At 44.9% G+C, this 14912-nt stretch overlaps 1 protein-coding gene across 1 annotated transcript; it reads left to right on the top strand.

Moving 5' to 3' along the window:
- Window positions 1-608: 608 nt before the first annotated feature.
- On the top strand, window positions 609-14577 carry ALLC (allantoicase). The gene is given in 11 exon segments (XM_064573507.1): window positions 609-704; window positions 2063-2150; window positions 3290-3415; window positions 4615-4694; window positions 5602-5734; window positions 8304-8412; window positions 8414-8457; window positions 8836-8909; window positions 10521-10629; window positions 13398-13540; window positions 14255-14577. Coding segments are annotated over 11 exon segments (1191 nt in total). The 3' UTR covers window positions 14444-14577.
- Window positions 14578-14912: the final 335 nt, after the last annotated feature.

Below are 14912 nucleotides of genomic sequence, written 5' to 3'. Positions count from 1 at the left end.
CATGCCGGCAACGGAAGGTTCATGCGTGTTGTACGTACATAAAACAGTGTTTAAAAGGATACACACTGAATGGTGAAGTGTGGTTGTCTGTGAGGTGCTGGGCTTGGGAGGGGGATGGGACAAAGAATGGGGCCTTTTTCTTATATTACACTCAAGTATATATATATATTCTATATACACTTACAAATCTGCACACACGTGTGTACATATATCCGTATAATATGCGTGTGTGTGTACATAGGTACATTTCCTTTCTGAAAACAAACAAACAAACCACAGATAAAGCTAAGGTCCCTCTCACCACCCACTTTAATGCCCATCCACTCCTTCCCTTTATAGAATTAACACTACTGCGAGATTGGCACATTCTTCTAATATATTTCATACTTTTAAATAAATATATCTGTATATAGAAAGTAGTCCTGCTGTCTGTTTTTAAATTTGTATACATGTACTTATAAAGTACTTAAGGTTCTGTGACATGTCGCATGGGATGTGCGCGTGTTCTGCCCATGCAGAGGGGCACGGTCTGGTGGCCCCTGAACTGCACACCACCGGGTCCCTTTCCTGTGCTGACACACATTTAGGTTGGTTAAATTTTACCTACGATGAACATCCGTGTGCAGGGATTGGCACACGTGCGGGTTTACCCCTGGGATGGGGCTTTGGTGTTCCTTTTCTACGAGCTGATTTGTCCTCATTTGGTGAGTACCATTTTTGTGAAAGTGCTGTTTCCAGTCGAGTCGCGAGTTTCCTTCCATGTCGATCCGGTTGCCATGGCAGCAGGACAACAGTGCACCAGCGAGGACCCCCTGCCACCAAAGCTACACCGAGTACCAGGAAGCTTGGGGCTGAGCGAGCGCTGGGCTTCCCGTGGGTGGTGCACCCCCTTTTCTCTTGCTGGGTTCGCAGCAAAGCTTCTGAATCCCCTATGGACACGGGAAAGACTGGAGTTCAGATTGTCTTTAGATGTGTTCGGATTGTAACACAATTCAAATGCCACCAACTTGGACATAATAACGCTAAACAAATATTGGGCCCTTACCATATGCCAGGCACTGCTCCAACAATTTTAATGCTTGCCATGACCTCAGAAGGAACACGGCACTGTATCTCTGCCCTTAACACACAAGGAAGCTGAGGCACAGGAGGTCGGGCATTGCGTCTGAGCACGTGTGGACCTTCGGTTTTGCCCCACATAGCATCTCCACGGGGGCCCAGCCTGGCCCCAATACCAATACCGCGTGTTCGTGACTTTGTTCTTTTCCTCTGCACCTGCTGGGGAGGTTTTCCTAAGCAGAAACATAAGACTCTCCTTGTACTTGAGTTGATGTAAAAAGTGCAAATGTCCCCCAGCTTGGCCACCCACCAAGCACAACAATTTCTGAGTCTATGCTATTGATGGGGGCTTTCACACGTATTATTTCAACCTCATAACAGCCCTGCAAGGGATGTGTTCACCATCCCCGTTCTTCAGGATGAAGCAGTGGGGGCTCACCTATTTGTCCAGGGGCAATAAGGGGCTGAGCTGAGCCTCACACCATCCTGTTTTTCCCCCTGTGGGCACAGAGCAGCTCTGAGGGCTGGGGTTTAAGTGTTCAGCTGGGCCCTAGCATCCAGCCTGCCACTTACACTCTTTGGCCGGATTCCTTGTTAAGCAGTCTTTTCTAGGTTGCTTGGGAACTCTGTCCTCTCTGTCTTTGCTCCTTTCAGGATGCATATAGGCTGCAACAGGGAGCTGCGTGGTTTGCGGGGCCGCAGAATGAACTGTGACGGGGCTTTACCTATTGCTATAGCAGTTTGTTCTGTGTATTGAGGCCCGCCCACAGAGAAGCAGAATTTCGTTCTCTGGAGGTGGTACAAAGATAAGAAGACACCCCCGATCTGGAATGGGGTCCCTGTGTGTGAAGGTAGTAGCAGACTCCCCTGTACCTACCTAGGAGTCCCACAGAGTCCCTGCGGGCATGGCCCACCTGTCCCTTTGGGGTGGGAGTGGATATGCCGGAAGCCCAGGCCCTCGCATGGGTGTTAACGATGGACTTGTTGTGCATCTTTGCTTTAGAGTGACAGCCCAAGCTTCAAAGTACACGAATACACTGAGTTTGGGAAGTGGATGGATGGATGGGAGACCAGAAGGAAAAGGATTCCAGGTAACGAGATCTCTCTTTCTTTCACTGCGGTGAAGCTTAAACACGGTGTTGGAAAGCCTGTGTGCATTTCCGGTCACTTGGTCACGGGCCCTTGGAATGCTCCGTATCTCGGATGACCCTTCTTAACATTAGGCTCTGAGGACGTAGGAAGGGGTCATGTGTGCACCGGCAGGCGGGAAGGAGGGCGTGCACACCCCTGGGACATGTCGGTGAGGCTGTGGGGGGCGGCGAGGACCTCCCCGAGCGGTGTGGCTCATTTGCGGTGGGCCTTCACCCCCGTTCCCTGGGGCAGGGGCTCTTATCCCCACGTAGCTGCTGTGGAATCAGCCTCACTCACTCAGCCCCGGTCCCATCACTGCACACGCTTCCTGTCACCTGAGGATCTACTTTTTCTCATTGCTACTCATCAGGCTCAATCAAAATACTCCTTTTGAAGTTGAAGGAATGTCCGTAAAAGCAAACTAATCCAGCATTAGGCTAATAACTGGGGGTTTTTTTTGGGGGGGTCTGTCTCAAGTATTACAGAGATACTGGGTATTTCTAAGGTACTCCAGACACGATCAGATTCCAATGAATCTGGGCATTTAAAGGTGGGTCTGCATCGGACTGCAAGTAACCAAGAACTACTTGGTGATCTACAACTTGGAGACTTCTTAGACTTTAGCAGACGCAGGGGGCTGAGCTGGGTGGGTCCCCACAGGAAGTCCCCAGAGCCTGAGGTGACGGTGAGCAGGCCACTTCTGGAGGCCCAGCTCCACAATGAGCACCTGGTGAGCTGGGTGGGGTCTTGTCTACACTGTGCACAGTCACAGTTGACCTTTTTGGAAGCTGATCTCGCAGTTGTAGAAACAAGGCTCAGAGAGGCCAGTTTTTACTTTGGAACCAGAATCCGGTCTCCCTGGATCCAAGGCCTATATGCATGTCCTGCTGTGATTGGAACACGGGTTCTCGTGGGGCACGGCGGCCAGCCACATATGGCCATGTTATAGGAGATCTTTAAGTCACAGCTGAGAGTTAACCTGTGTGCACTTTTCTGTGGCAGGAGGAGGGTGCTGCTTGTTTTCATTTCAGTTCTGTTCAACCCCACGCTTCATCTAACGAGTTAAACCTGACGGGATGTCCTTGTTCACGTCTCGTAGGTCATGACTGGTGCATCATCAAGCTGGGGATACAAGGGATTATCCGAGGCTTCGATGTGGACATTTCTTACTTCATGGGGGATTATGCTCCTCGAATGTCAATTCAAGCAGCAAACTTGGAAGAAGGTGCCCTGGGAACCACCGGCCCCCAGAATGAGCACTGTGGGGTTGTGGGGTCATCTGGCCCAGCCCCCTGATGTGCACTTTCCATCCAGACAGGTTCAGCGACTTGTCTAAGGCCACTTTACTGCCACGGAGCTGTAGAACTTGGATTCCCAATAGAGTGTTCTGTGATCTTTGATTTTTAGCTTGACCAAATGTAGAGTTCATTATGCCCACACTCTTGAGGCCTCACCTAGAGGCATACCCTCCTGGCACCGTGAGGTTTGGGGAGAGGTTGCAGGGGAGGGTGGCAGGCAGTGGGCTACCTGGACAGTGTGGCGCCACGTCTGGGCCAGCTCTGGACGTGTGGTATCAGCTTCTTTTCGGTTCTCCCAGTGTGCATAATGATGCAGTAGCCACAGGGTTTTCGGAGAGGGTTCCTTGCTGCTTTGTGGGATGCTGGACCACATGAATCACACAGGCTCTGTAAGTTAGACCTGGGTTTTTATTCCTTCAATTGGCATAATCTGAAGTTGGTCCCGGCATTATTATTATTTTTTTTTTAGAAATAGGTACCATTATGTGTGTGCATATGCATGTACTTAGGGAAGATAAATCAGGACAGTTGGCAAATTTACGCTGAGAGCATTGCATCGGTAGCTCTGAACGAGGCTCTGTGGAAGGATGGGCCCTGCTCCTGATGACAGTGGGGGAACCTGAAAAGTTAGGGGATGATGGAGAGATGCTATTCTGGAGACAGGAAATGACTAAGGACAAACAGTAAGATTCCTTCTGCAAGTTCAGCAATTGTCCCAGATATTGCCCAAATATCAATTCCAAGGATGCCAGGGGTGGCGGGGTGGGGGGGTCCTGTTTCTGGAACTGGCCTGGCAATGTTCCAGAATTTCCATTGATCCAACTTCTAAAAACTCTAGTCATGATACATCTGTTGCAGTTGGACTTAACCTGGAAATGGTATGTATTATTTTGACAAGCAAATGTCCTACCATATGTTTTGCAGGACTTTTTGGGATGACTTAGTGTTTTAAATATCGAGGAACTTCAAGTGTGTCTATTACTTTGGTCATCTGACACTCTGACTTAGGAAATGTCATCTTTGGGTTTATTTGACAGAATGAAAATGAACATACAGCCCACTATGAGACTATATTCTTTTTGATTTTGAACACGAACCATAACCCTATTGGTCAATCTGCCTTCAGATAAACAACCAGAAATCCCACAGAGAGGAGTCAGGACAGGAGTGGCAGCCACGCCGGAGGAGTTTGAGGCTGTTGCTGAGGTGAGCCTGCAAACAGGATCCGGGGACCTGTCATGGTGGTTGGGACGGCAAGGGAACTGCTCTGTATGGCTGGCCACGAGGGTGCTTCTTTGGGACATTCAACCCAGGTACACCTCCCCTCATTTACTGGCCCGGCGTGACTTTGCAGATGCTTCTCGAATGGTTCATGCAACCCCTGTACAAGGGAATGCCATGGCCCGTGTGAGGTCTGGAGTAGTGTGTCTCAGGGCGCTCTGCTTACCCATGATCATCCACCGGATGCTGCCCTGATGAGATAAATACAGAAATCCACAGTAATAGCTTACATACTTCTTATACAGCAGTTTGACAAAGCAAACTTTATGCCTGATGAGTTTGATAAACAACTTGGGCTTGTGTTTTGGTACATTCTTGTTTTTTAAAGTTTGTCTAGTAATTAATTTATACTCTGTTTTACAAAAATGTTGATCATAACAGACTGGAAAATAAGTAACAACAACAGTTTAAAGAACAAGAATCTAAAGGAAATGGTCACAACATTCAAGTCACTGGTCAACCCCAGGTCTCAGGGTCCCTGAGGACAGCCCAGTTTTTCCTGAATGTTCACATAACCATTCTGGTTTCTTCTAAGAATCCCCAGAGGGAATCTCAGATCTTGTCCTTCGTTCCCAAACCCCCCTGCCTTTTCTCCTGCCACCATCACCCAGTGGCTATTTTGATCAGGATGAAAAAACCCTCAGGCCTTTTTTCTGTTTAGTAAACCCGAGACTTAATCTTTATTAGTATTTTTATTAAAGTATTTTATTAGACATCCATCATCAATTTTTATTCCAAAGTATCTCTATCCTGTAGGCCCTACGTGAGCACTAGGATGAGAAAATTTACCATTCCCCGGAGCCGCTGCTAACATTTTTATATTTATTGCTAGCTGAAGTCCAATGACTGGAACTACCTGGTCCCTATGACAGAGCTTAAACCAGGAAAGCCGGCTTCCAGCCACAATTATTTTCCTGTCAATTCCCAGCAGAGATGGAGTCACGTGAGACTCAACATTTTCCCGGGTAAATATGATGTGGACCCATCTGTCGTTCTGTGGCTTCTTTACTTAATGTGGGCATATTTCAGAGTGAAGTCACTCATCGCTCTAACATTTTAGGGTTATAATTTGCCCTTTTTGTGCTCTAGGAAATTCTTGTTCCAACCCAACCATCGTTGGTAGTTATTGAAAAGGCATTAGGTCAATTAGGATATGATGGAACTGAGCTGTATTAGGTTAAATAGCTTCTAACGATTTCTATTTCACCGGGCACACTAGCAGATCAAGTAGTGTGTGCAAATATCCCTCATTTTCTTTTATTTAACAGCTTTATTGTAATGTAATTCACATACCATGCAATTCACCTACTTGAAGTGCACAGTTCAGTGGTTTATAGTATACGTCAGTATATGGTTTAAAGTCTACAGAAATATACAGCAATGTGCACCCATCACCACAGTCAATTTTAGAAGGATTTATCACCTCAGAAAGAAATCCTGTACCCTTACTATCAACCCTCATCTCCCTCAGCCCTAAGCAACCATTAATCTACTTTCTGCCTTGACAGAGTTGACCATTCTGGACATTTCATATAAATGGTCTTTTGTGACTCGCTTCTTTCACTTAGCGTGTTTTCAAGGCTCATCCACGTTGTAGCATTATTAGGAGTACTTCATTCCTTTTCATGGCAGAATAATATTCCACCGTACAGATAAAACACGTTGTTTATCCAGGTCATCAGTTGATGGACATTTGGGTTGTTTCCACCTGTTGGCTACCTAGGGATAATGTTGCTATAAATATTCCTGTACAAGTTTTTCATTTGGGTATATATGTAGGATTGGAATTGTTGGGTCATATGATAACTATGTTTTTAATTGTTGGGAGGAACTACCAGATTATTTTCTAAAATGACTGCATTATATTATATTCTCACCAGCAGTGTGAAGGGTTCCAATTTCTCCATATCCTTGTTAACACTTACTATTATCAGGCTTTTTTATTGTAGCCATCCTAGAGGATGTGAAGTGGTATCTCACTGTGGTTTTAATTTGCATTTCTCTAATGACTAATGATGGTGAGCATATTTTCAGTTCCTTACTTTGGCCATTTGAGTATGTTTATATATGCATGTGTATATGTACACATGTATTTATAAACATTTTTTTTTGAAAAGTATCTTTTGCCCATTCTTAAGTTGGGTTTTTGTTTTTTATGTAAGAGTATGTAAGAGTTCTTTATATTATCCTAGATACATATCCTTTACTGGATATATGATTTGCAAATATTTTCTCCTGGGGTCCAAGTATAAAGGGGAAGGAAGCAGTAGGACAACCTGATGGGGCATATAGGATGGCAACAGGTTGCTTTAAATGAGTCACCCTCAGAACATGGAGGGGCATGTCTAATATCCTTGATAGTTTTCATTAAAAGTGAGGCTGGATATTAACTCTGTAAAGAAGAATCTTATTTTTTAAAATATCAAGTCAGCTTTACACTCAACAAACAAGTATCTTCTATACCATCAAAGAGGATCACCGTGTCCAGTGAACCAGAGCAGTGGTGCTCATAGGTTAGCTTCTGCTAAATTACTCCCTCTAGTATATTTTTTAGGGTATTATGCTAACATAGTCTGGTTTTATTTATTGTAAATGTCAAGACTGTTCTACTGAAATTTTTTCAGATCATTCAGTTTCATCAAATTTTTCATGTAAAAATATATAGGGTTTGGTTTCAGTAGAATACTCTGATTAATGAAAAATTCTATATGTACAAAGCTTGCTCCCATATTCTAGGAAGTACTGGCCAAACAAATAAAAATATTCACTTTATGCCAACATCAACTCACATTATCTGATTCTGCTCTACAGACCTAATCTTGGCTGCTGTGGTTCTCAGAAACGATCTGGTTTTGTGAATATTATCTTTTCTATTCTCAATCGCATTGCTAAGCAATATGTTGTTATAAAAATAAAAACATAATGCTCATGTATGAGTCTGTGTAGGATTTAGCAATGCTAATTTGCGGCATCAAACATTATATCTATGGTGAATTTCCCAGTTTCCTTTTGACCTTCTTGGAGTTATTAATCCAATAAAAAATGTGAGCACCTACTATGTGCCAGGACCAGTTCTAGATAGAGATGATAGAGATAGATCATTATTCTGGCTTTCAAAGATTTTATACTCTGGTTCTGGGAGACTGATATCAGCAGGGGCTTAAACAAATAAAGTGACAAGATAATTTCAGACTGTGAATTGAACTCTGAAATAAATATGGGAAGGGATGGTACACCCGACCTGGGGAATCAGGCAGGGCCAGGCAGAGCTGGAAGGAGGTAGCTAGAGAGTGAGAGAAAAAGCCTCTCTGAGACCATGACACTAAAGGTGAGACCTAAAAACAACAAGTTGTCTTTTGGAGAGCTGGGAAAGTTGTTCCAGTACAAAGGAATGGTAGGTGCAAAGGCCCTGGGGCAGTAGAGTTGGTGTATTTGAGAAATAGAGCAGGCAGGATGTGGAGGGCTTTGTCATTTACGACCCACAAACAGCCACCTTTCCAAGTGACAAATAACTATGTCCTCCTTCCTTCTTAGACGGTGGAATTGCACGTCTTAGAGTATATGGTACTGGACAGAAAGACTGGACTGCAGCTGACCCCAAAGAACCTTTTGACCTAGTGGCCATCGCTCACGGGGGTGCCTGTAGGATTCAGCAATGCACACTTTGGGCATCCAAACAATATGATAGGTAAGATGATGCTCTGGGAGCTGGCCTTTATTTGGGATGTCTGGGCATCAACATTAAGCACCCTGTATGGTATGAATGATTTAAGAGGAAGCACAGGAGTGGATGGGATTAACCATCGACACATAGGGTTTGATGCCTTTATGATGTGAAGTAAATCAATAGAAATTTTCCTTCCTAATTTTGGCCTAAAGGGAAAAGTAAAACTTACTAACCCTCTGGCTGTATGTGAATTTACCAAAACATTAAGTTGAATGAAAATGATTTGTGTAGCAGTGGTCAGGTGCATGGAATCTGTGATTTAATGACGCCAATGCATTCATCCTCACATTTAAGATAAAATCCTGTGATGTTCCCCTTAAACCATGTCATTCTCGGCAGGAGTTGGAAAGGCCAGGTCTGTGGCAGATGGCTGGGAGACCGCGAGAAGGCTGGACAGGCTGCCAGTATTAGAGGTAAGGAGTCCAAAACAGCCACAGAAAAGTTTTCTAAATCTTGTTTTAAATTTACATCAAGGGGGACGCCTGGGTGGCTCAGTTGGTTAAGCATCTGCCTTCAGCTCGGGTCATGATCTCAGGGTCCTGGGATCGGGTCCCGCCCGCATCGGGCTCCTTGCTCGGCGGGAGGCCTGCTTCTCCCTCTGCCTGCCGCTCCCCCTGCTTGTGCTTTCTCTCTCTCTCTCTGACAAATAAATAAAATCTTTAAAAAAAAAAAATTTACATCAAGGAAATGCTTATTTCAGAAAGCTCTCAGGCAATGTTCCAGAAGTAGTTCTCCCTGTTTTCCGGATCCCCTGCTGCCTCAGTGTACCGTCAGGGCAGAACCTGGAAGGCCCCCATGCTGGCCACACCAGCCACTCTAAGGCATCACTGCTCTGTCCTTGTTTCTATATTTTTTTTATTTTTAAAATTTTAAAAATATTTTATTTATTTATTTGAGAGAGAGAGAGAGAGAGAGTGAGCATGAGCAGGGGCTGAGGGAGAGGGAGAGGCAGACTCCCTCCACCAACATGGAGCTTGATCCCAGGACCCTGAGATCATGACCTGAGCCAATGGCAGACGTTTACCCGACTGAGCCACCCAGGTGCCCCTATTTATTTATTTTAGAGTGAGAGACAGAAAGAGAGCACACAAGGGGGTGGGGAGGAGCAGAGGGAGAGGGAGAGAGAGAATCCCCAAGCAGACTCCCCACTGAGCGTGGAGCCTGACTTGGGACTCAATCTCCTGACCCTGGGATCACTACCTAAGCCAAAATCAGGAGTTGGATGCTTAACAGACTGAGCCACCCAGGCACCCCCCAACCCCGTTTCTTTAATAAAGAAATGCAGATCTACAATTTAATGATAGAAAACCCATGGATAAATTTGTTGGTCAACCTGGAGAAGAAAACACCAGTTGAATCATTTTGTTTTCTGTGTGCCCTTGGATGAGACCACTGTGGATGTGTGACAGATCGGGGTCTCTTGAGATTACTCAGCTGTTCATTTTGGCCAGTGACTAATGTGAGCTGCAAAAGTCAAAACAAAAGCAAAACAAAACACCTTTCTGTGTGTTAATCCCACTGAAAACTTACTGGTAAACCCCCTTTCTTGGGTCAGTGTTCATGTCAACCAATACTTCCAAAGAAAATGAACATAATCCCATTGCCAGAAACTAAGGTTTGGGTGCAGATCATTTATTGGTATGGATTTGACCAAGAACATAACTACTTTGAAAGATCAAAACAAACTGATCAGAGGACCAGGGGCTCAGACACAGACCCTTCTACATGAGTTTACGTCGACATAGAAAATCCTATTAAAAATTTGTAAAAACTTACCAATTACCCAATAAGCTCATGAGTCCAGATGAGGCATTTAAGGAATAATAGGCAAAGAGACAATTAACACAAAATGTAATTTACATATCAGGGCCTAGGAAACACACTTTTATAGTAAGAAATAAGAGAAATATCATAAATACATGTCAACATTTTTCACTTGCTGGTTTCCAGAATTAGTTTCTCAAATGGCACTAAGCTGGCTTATCTTTTTTTTCTTCCTCATCATTCTTCTCTCATCATTCCAGAATGACGAGAACGGCATTCTCCTTATTCCGGGTTGTGAATGGGCAGTTTTCCGATTGGCACATCCTGGAGTAATAACTCAAATAGAAATTGATACAACACATTTTAAAGGTAAGTGTAAGGCTGTCAGGAAGTGCATATAACCAGTGTGCTGGTTATAGAGATAATGTGGTCCTGTGGGCGTGGAGCTCAGGATGGTGGGCTGGGGACTCAGCTTTTACCCTCAGCAGATGTGAGGTTTTGAGCAACTTCCTCTAACTCTTGGTGCCCTACTTTTCGTCTTTATAAAATGTCAGAGTTCAACTGGATGACGCCCCCAGAGTCAGACGAGATTCTGTGAAGACTCTATACTATAGGGGCCCTGGATCTCACTTGGAATGAGTGTGAAATAGCCTCTGGTTAGGACATGAGAAGAACTGGATGGCGTCTTCTTACTGGGGGGAGGGGGACGAAGCAGATTGGTTGGGGATGACCATTTCCACTCCAGATTGGACTTTTAAGGCAGGGAGCTACACATTTTCAAAACCATGCCCTTCCGTTAAAAAAAAAAAAAAAACATTTGCAGAAGCACCCCTGATATTCGAAACCTACTTTCCTATGAAATGTATACATGTGTCATTATATCGACAAAGTTCAAGAGCGGATATTAAACCTTTATACTGTCGGGTGAAATTTTCATACGTACTGGATTGGGTGTCTTGTGATTGTTTAGTTGTCAGTAAATGGTGGCAGTTTATACTCCTATTTTGGATGCCTTGATGTTTAAATGTCTTGTGAATCATTGTGACTTCACTCATTTACCACGCCAAGACACAATATATATTTAAAGTGAAGCTCTTCTTCAGTGGTAGTGGATTTAAGTGAATTATTTCAAGTATTGATCATTGTGACCTATTTTTGGAAGACTACTTTAGATCTGATTGTCGGGTCACTGTTTTCACTTTTCTTTCTTTTTTTTTTATTATGTTCAGTTAGCTAGCATGTAGTACATCATTAGTTTTTGATGTAGTGTTCAACGATTCACTAGTTGCGTATAACACCCAGTGCTCATCACCATACGTGCCCTCCTTAATACCATCACCCAGTTACCCCATCCTCCCACCCCTCTCCCTTCTGTAGCCCTCATTTTGTTTCTGGAGTCCAGAGTCTCTCATGGTTTGTCTACCTCTCTGATTGCTTCCCATTCAGTTTTCCCTCCCTGCCCCTATGGTCCTCCATGCTATTCCTTATGTTCCACATATGAGTGAAACCGTATGATAATTGACTTTTCTGCTTGACTTACTTTGCTTAGCATAATCCCCTCCAGTTCCGTCCATGCCAATGCAAATGGTGGGTATTCATCCTTTCTGATGGCTGGGTAATATTCCATTGTATATATGGACCACATCTTCTCTATCCATTCATCTGTTGAAGGGCATCTCGGCTCTTTCCACAATTTGGCTATTGCGGACATTGCTGCTATGAACATTGGGGTGCATGTGGCCCTTCTTTTCACTACGTCTGTATATTTGGGGTAAATAACACAGCTGATGAAGAGCTCATTCTGGATCAGTGGTGATGTCAGCTCTGCTTTTTTCTCGTGGTTTGTGGATGCTTGCATTTCTGGTGATATCTTTAATCCATGGGTGTCTGCATGGATAGTTTAAAATCACTTGTTAATTTTGTGAGTGATAGTTTATTTAAAACCAGGTAACAATCAGTAAGTCCGTGTAAACGGGGTGCCTGACTGCACTGTCAGGAGCTTGCTGCTGTCTGCTCTCCAGTTTCCGTGCATCACATGAGGACAGTCGTGGAGTGGGGGGCGTGCCAGGATCTAGCTGTCCTCTCAAATACACAAGGCCTAATAGATACGCATGTATGTGCATAGATATTAGAGAAATAGAAACAGAAATAGTGGCTTTCATGTTCTCCTCCTGCATCTTTTGGGTTTCCGTGTGCACCCGGGAGCGTGCTCACCCACCTTGGAGGTCACTGTTTTAAGAGATGAGCTATAGGGGGCATGAGAACAATGCATTTTTTTTTCTGTCAGGTTCTTTTTTTTTTTTTTTTAAGATTTTATTTATTTGCGAGAGAGAGAGAACACAAACAGGTGGAGTGACAGGCAGAGGGAGAGGGAGAAGCAGACTCCCTGCTGAGCAGGGAGCCCAATGTGGGCCTCGATCCCAGGACCCTGGGATCATGACCTGAGTCAAAGGCAGACGCTTAATGCCTGAGCCACCCAGGTGCCCTTCTGTCAGGTTCTTTATCAGCAACCCCTCCTCTGCTGATCTTAAAGTCTTAGGGGATGCCTAAAGTGGTCTCCCCACAAAGAGTGTGGCCCTCCAACCCCACTGGACACAACCCTGATGAATTCCAGAGAGAAGAGAGACTCAGGACCCTGCGTCTCACCTGGGGAACAGTGAGCACACCTGGAATACAGCACTTGGGTTGGTGCTGCTCACTGACTGGTTGACTTAGCTCGGTCTCTTTACTTCACGTGACGACGTACGATACCATAAGAAAGTATCTTCCAGCTTCAAAATAGTTTCAGATGAACCACACAGCCCCATGCAAGTACTTAACTGCAATCTAGGGTGCTTATTGCCTTCAACTTTCAAAGTAAAATGCTGCACATCCAAACTCCAACATGCCAGCTGGCTAATGATGTCAGGTCGATTCTGATTCCTCTGAAACACACACCTACATTTCATCAGGCGATCCAACCCCATCCCTGCTGGGTGCTTTCCTTCTCTCACATACGTCACACCTTTGCTTCTGTTCGGAGAGAATAATCTGTTCTTTGCTGGGTCTTTGATTTGATTAAAAAGTCCAAGACCGTATAAGCCAAAGTGCTGAGTATAAACAGAATAGAGAGAGTCACCCTGCGTTTGCTCTGACAGGCAATTCTCCCGACAGCTGTAAGCTGGATGGTTGTATCCTGACGACTCAGGAGGAAGAAGACATGATGAAGCAGAAGTGGGAGCTTCCGGGCCATAAGTGGAAACCGCTGCTGCCAGTCACCAAGGTGTGGCACCCATGGGGAGCTGAGCAGGCTGGCCCCCAGCCTAGCCGCATCCCTCAGATTTGCTTTCCAAACCTTCTGATCGGCTTCACAGTAACACGGACAAGCTTCTAAAAACTGTTATCTGTGCATTTATGTCATGAAAACACAGGCTCTAGTTCATACCTTTGCATTTCTAACAACCAAGTTTTGTTTTAAGTCATCATGTGCAAAGAATATATACATACTTCCATATATATGTATATGGAAGATGTTTCTGCAGTATATTAACTTTTTAGAAGGGATGAGTAGCATATTTAAAGCTATAACAGCATGTCCTCTTGTGGGATGGATGCTGAGATGTTCCAGAAGCATCCTCTCCCATCCAGTGGGAGGACAGTCATTTGCGGGTCAGAGTGGGGCATGAGGGTTGCTCCCACGGAGTGATGGGTGACGACTTCTGGGAGGTCACTTACTTTCTTTTCCTTATCAGTGTAAGAATGAAGAAGTTCATTAACTATTAAGAACCACAAACATCATGGACCCAAGTGTTCATGTCAGTAATCCCTGGGCTTGCGATCCCGACTAGCTTTTCTCTGTGGTAAGCCAACTTACTATCAGTGAGTAACTGTCACGGTTCATGGGCCCTGAGTCCACACGGACAGATGGCTCGGCGGGCCAGCCCATTTGGGCCCCACACTGCGTTACCACAAGGGCCTCTTCCCTGCCTCTCTTTCAGCTCTCCGCCAACGAAAGTACTTGTTCGACAGCCTGACCCTGGAGCTCCGGGATGTCATCACGCATGTGAGGCTCACCATCTCCCCCGATGGCAGCGTGAGCCGTCTGTGACTCAAGGGCTTCCCCAGCTCCATCTGCTTGCTGCGGCCCGGCGAGAAGCCCATGATGAGGTTCTCTGTGAAAGCGGGCTTCCGAGCCAACCTCTGACTCCACGTGCGGCCGGCGTGGGCTACGGGATGACACAGTCCTACGCTTCTCCTGAAGTGTCTTTAACACCTAAAACTTAAGAGGTTTCTAGCAATGAATCTAAGATCAACATAATTCCTGGTGATTTAATAAAGTGGTCACTCTCACACGTTGACATCTGTACTTACTGTCGCAATGAAGCGTGTGGTAGGTTAAAAATTGTCTGTGGCTTTGAAAAGCAGGTGGTCTCATAAAGATTACTTTTAAAAACCACTACAAGATCTTGCTATTTATAGCATATTCTGTACCTGCTGTCTGCAGATTTGGCAGGCCATGTATTCATAGCCAATTGCCTTTAAAAGTTTAAGCCCATCAAAACCATTGGAAAAATATATGTCTGGAATCATTGATTGTCTCAGCTCAAGAGGACCCATCCTCTTTCTGGGCCCATCCCTACCCAGAAAAGGAATAACTTCTACAAGGGCACCCG

This window comes from Mirounga angustirostris, unplaced genomic scaffold, assembly GCF_029215605.1.
Source record: "Mirounga angustirostris isolate CCGP_5_RB_7025 unplaced genomic scaffold, mMirAng1.0.hap1 SCAF_10, whole genome shotgun sequence".
Lineage (NCBI taxonomy): Eukaryota > Metazoa > Chordata > Mammalia > Carnivora > Phocidae > Mirounga > Mirounga angustirostris.
This window is presented reverse-complemented; position numbering and strand designations above follow the sequence as displayed.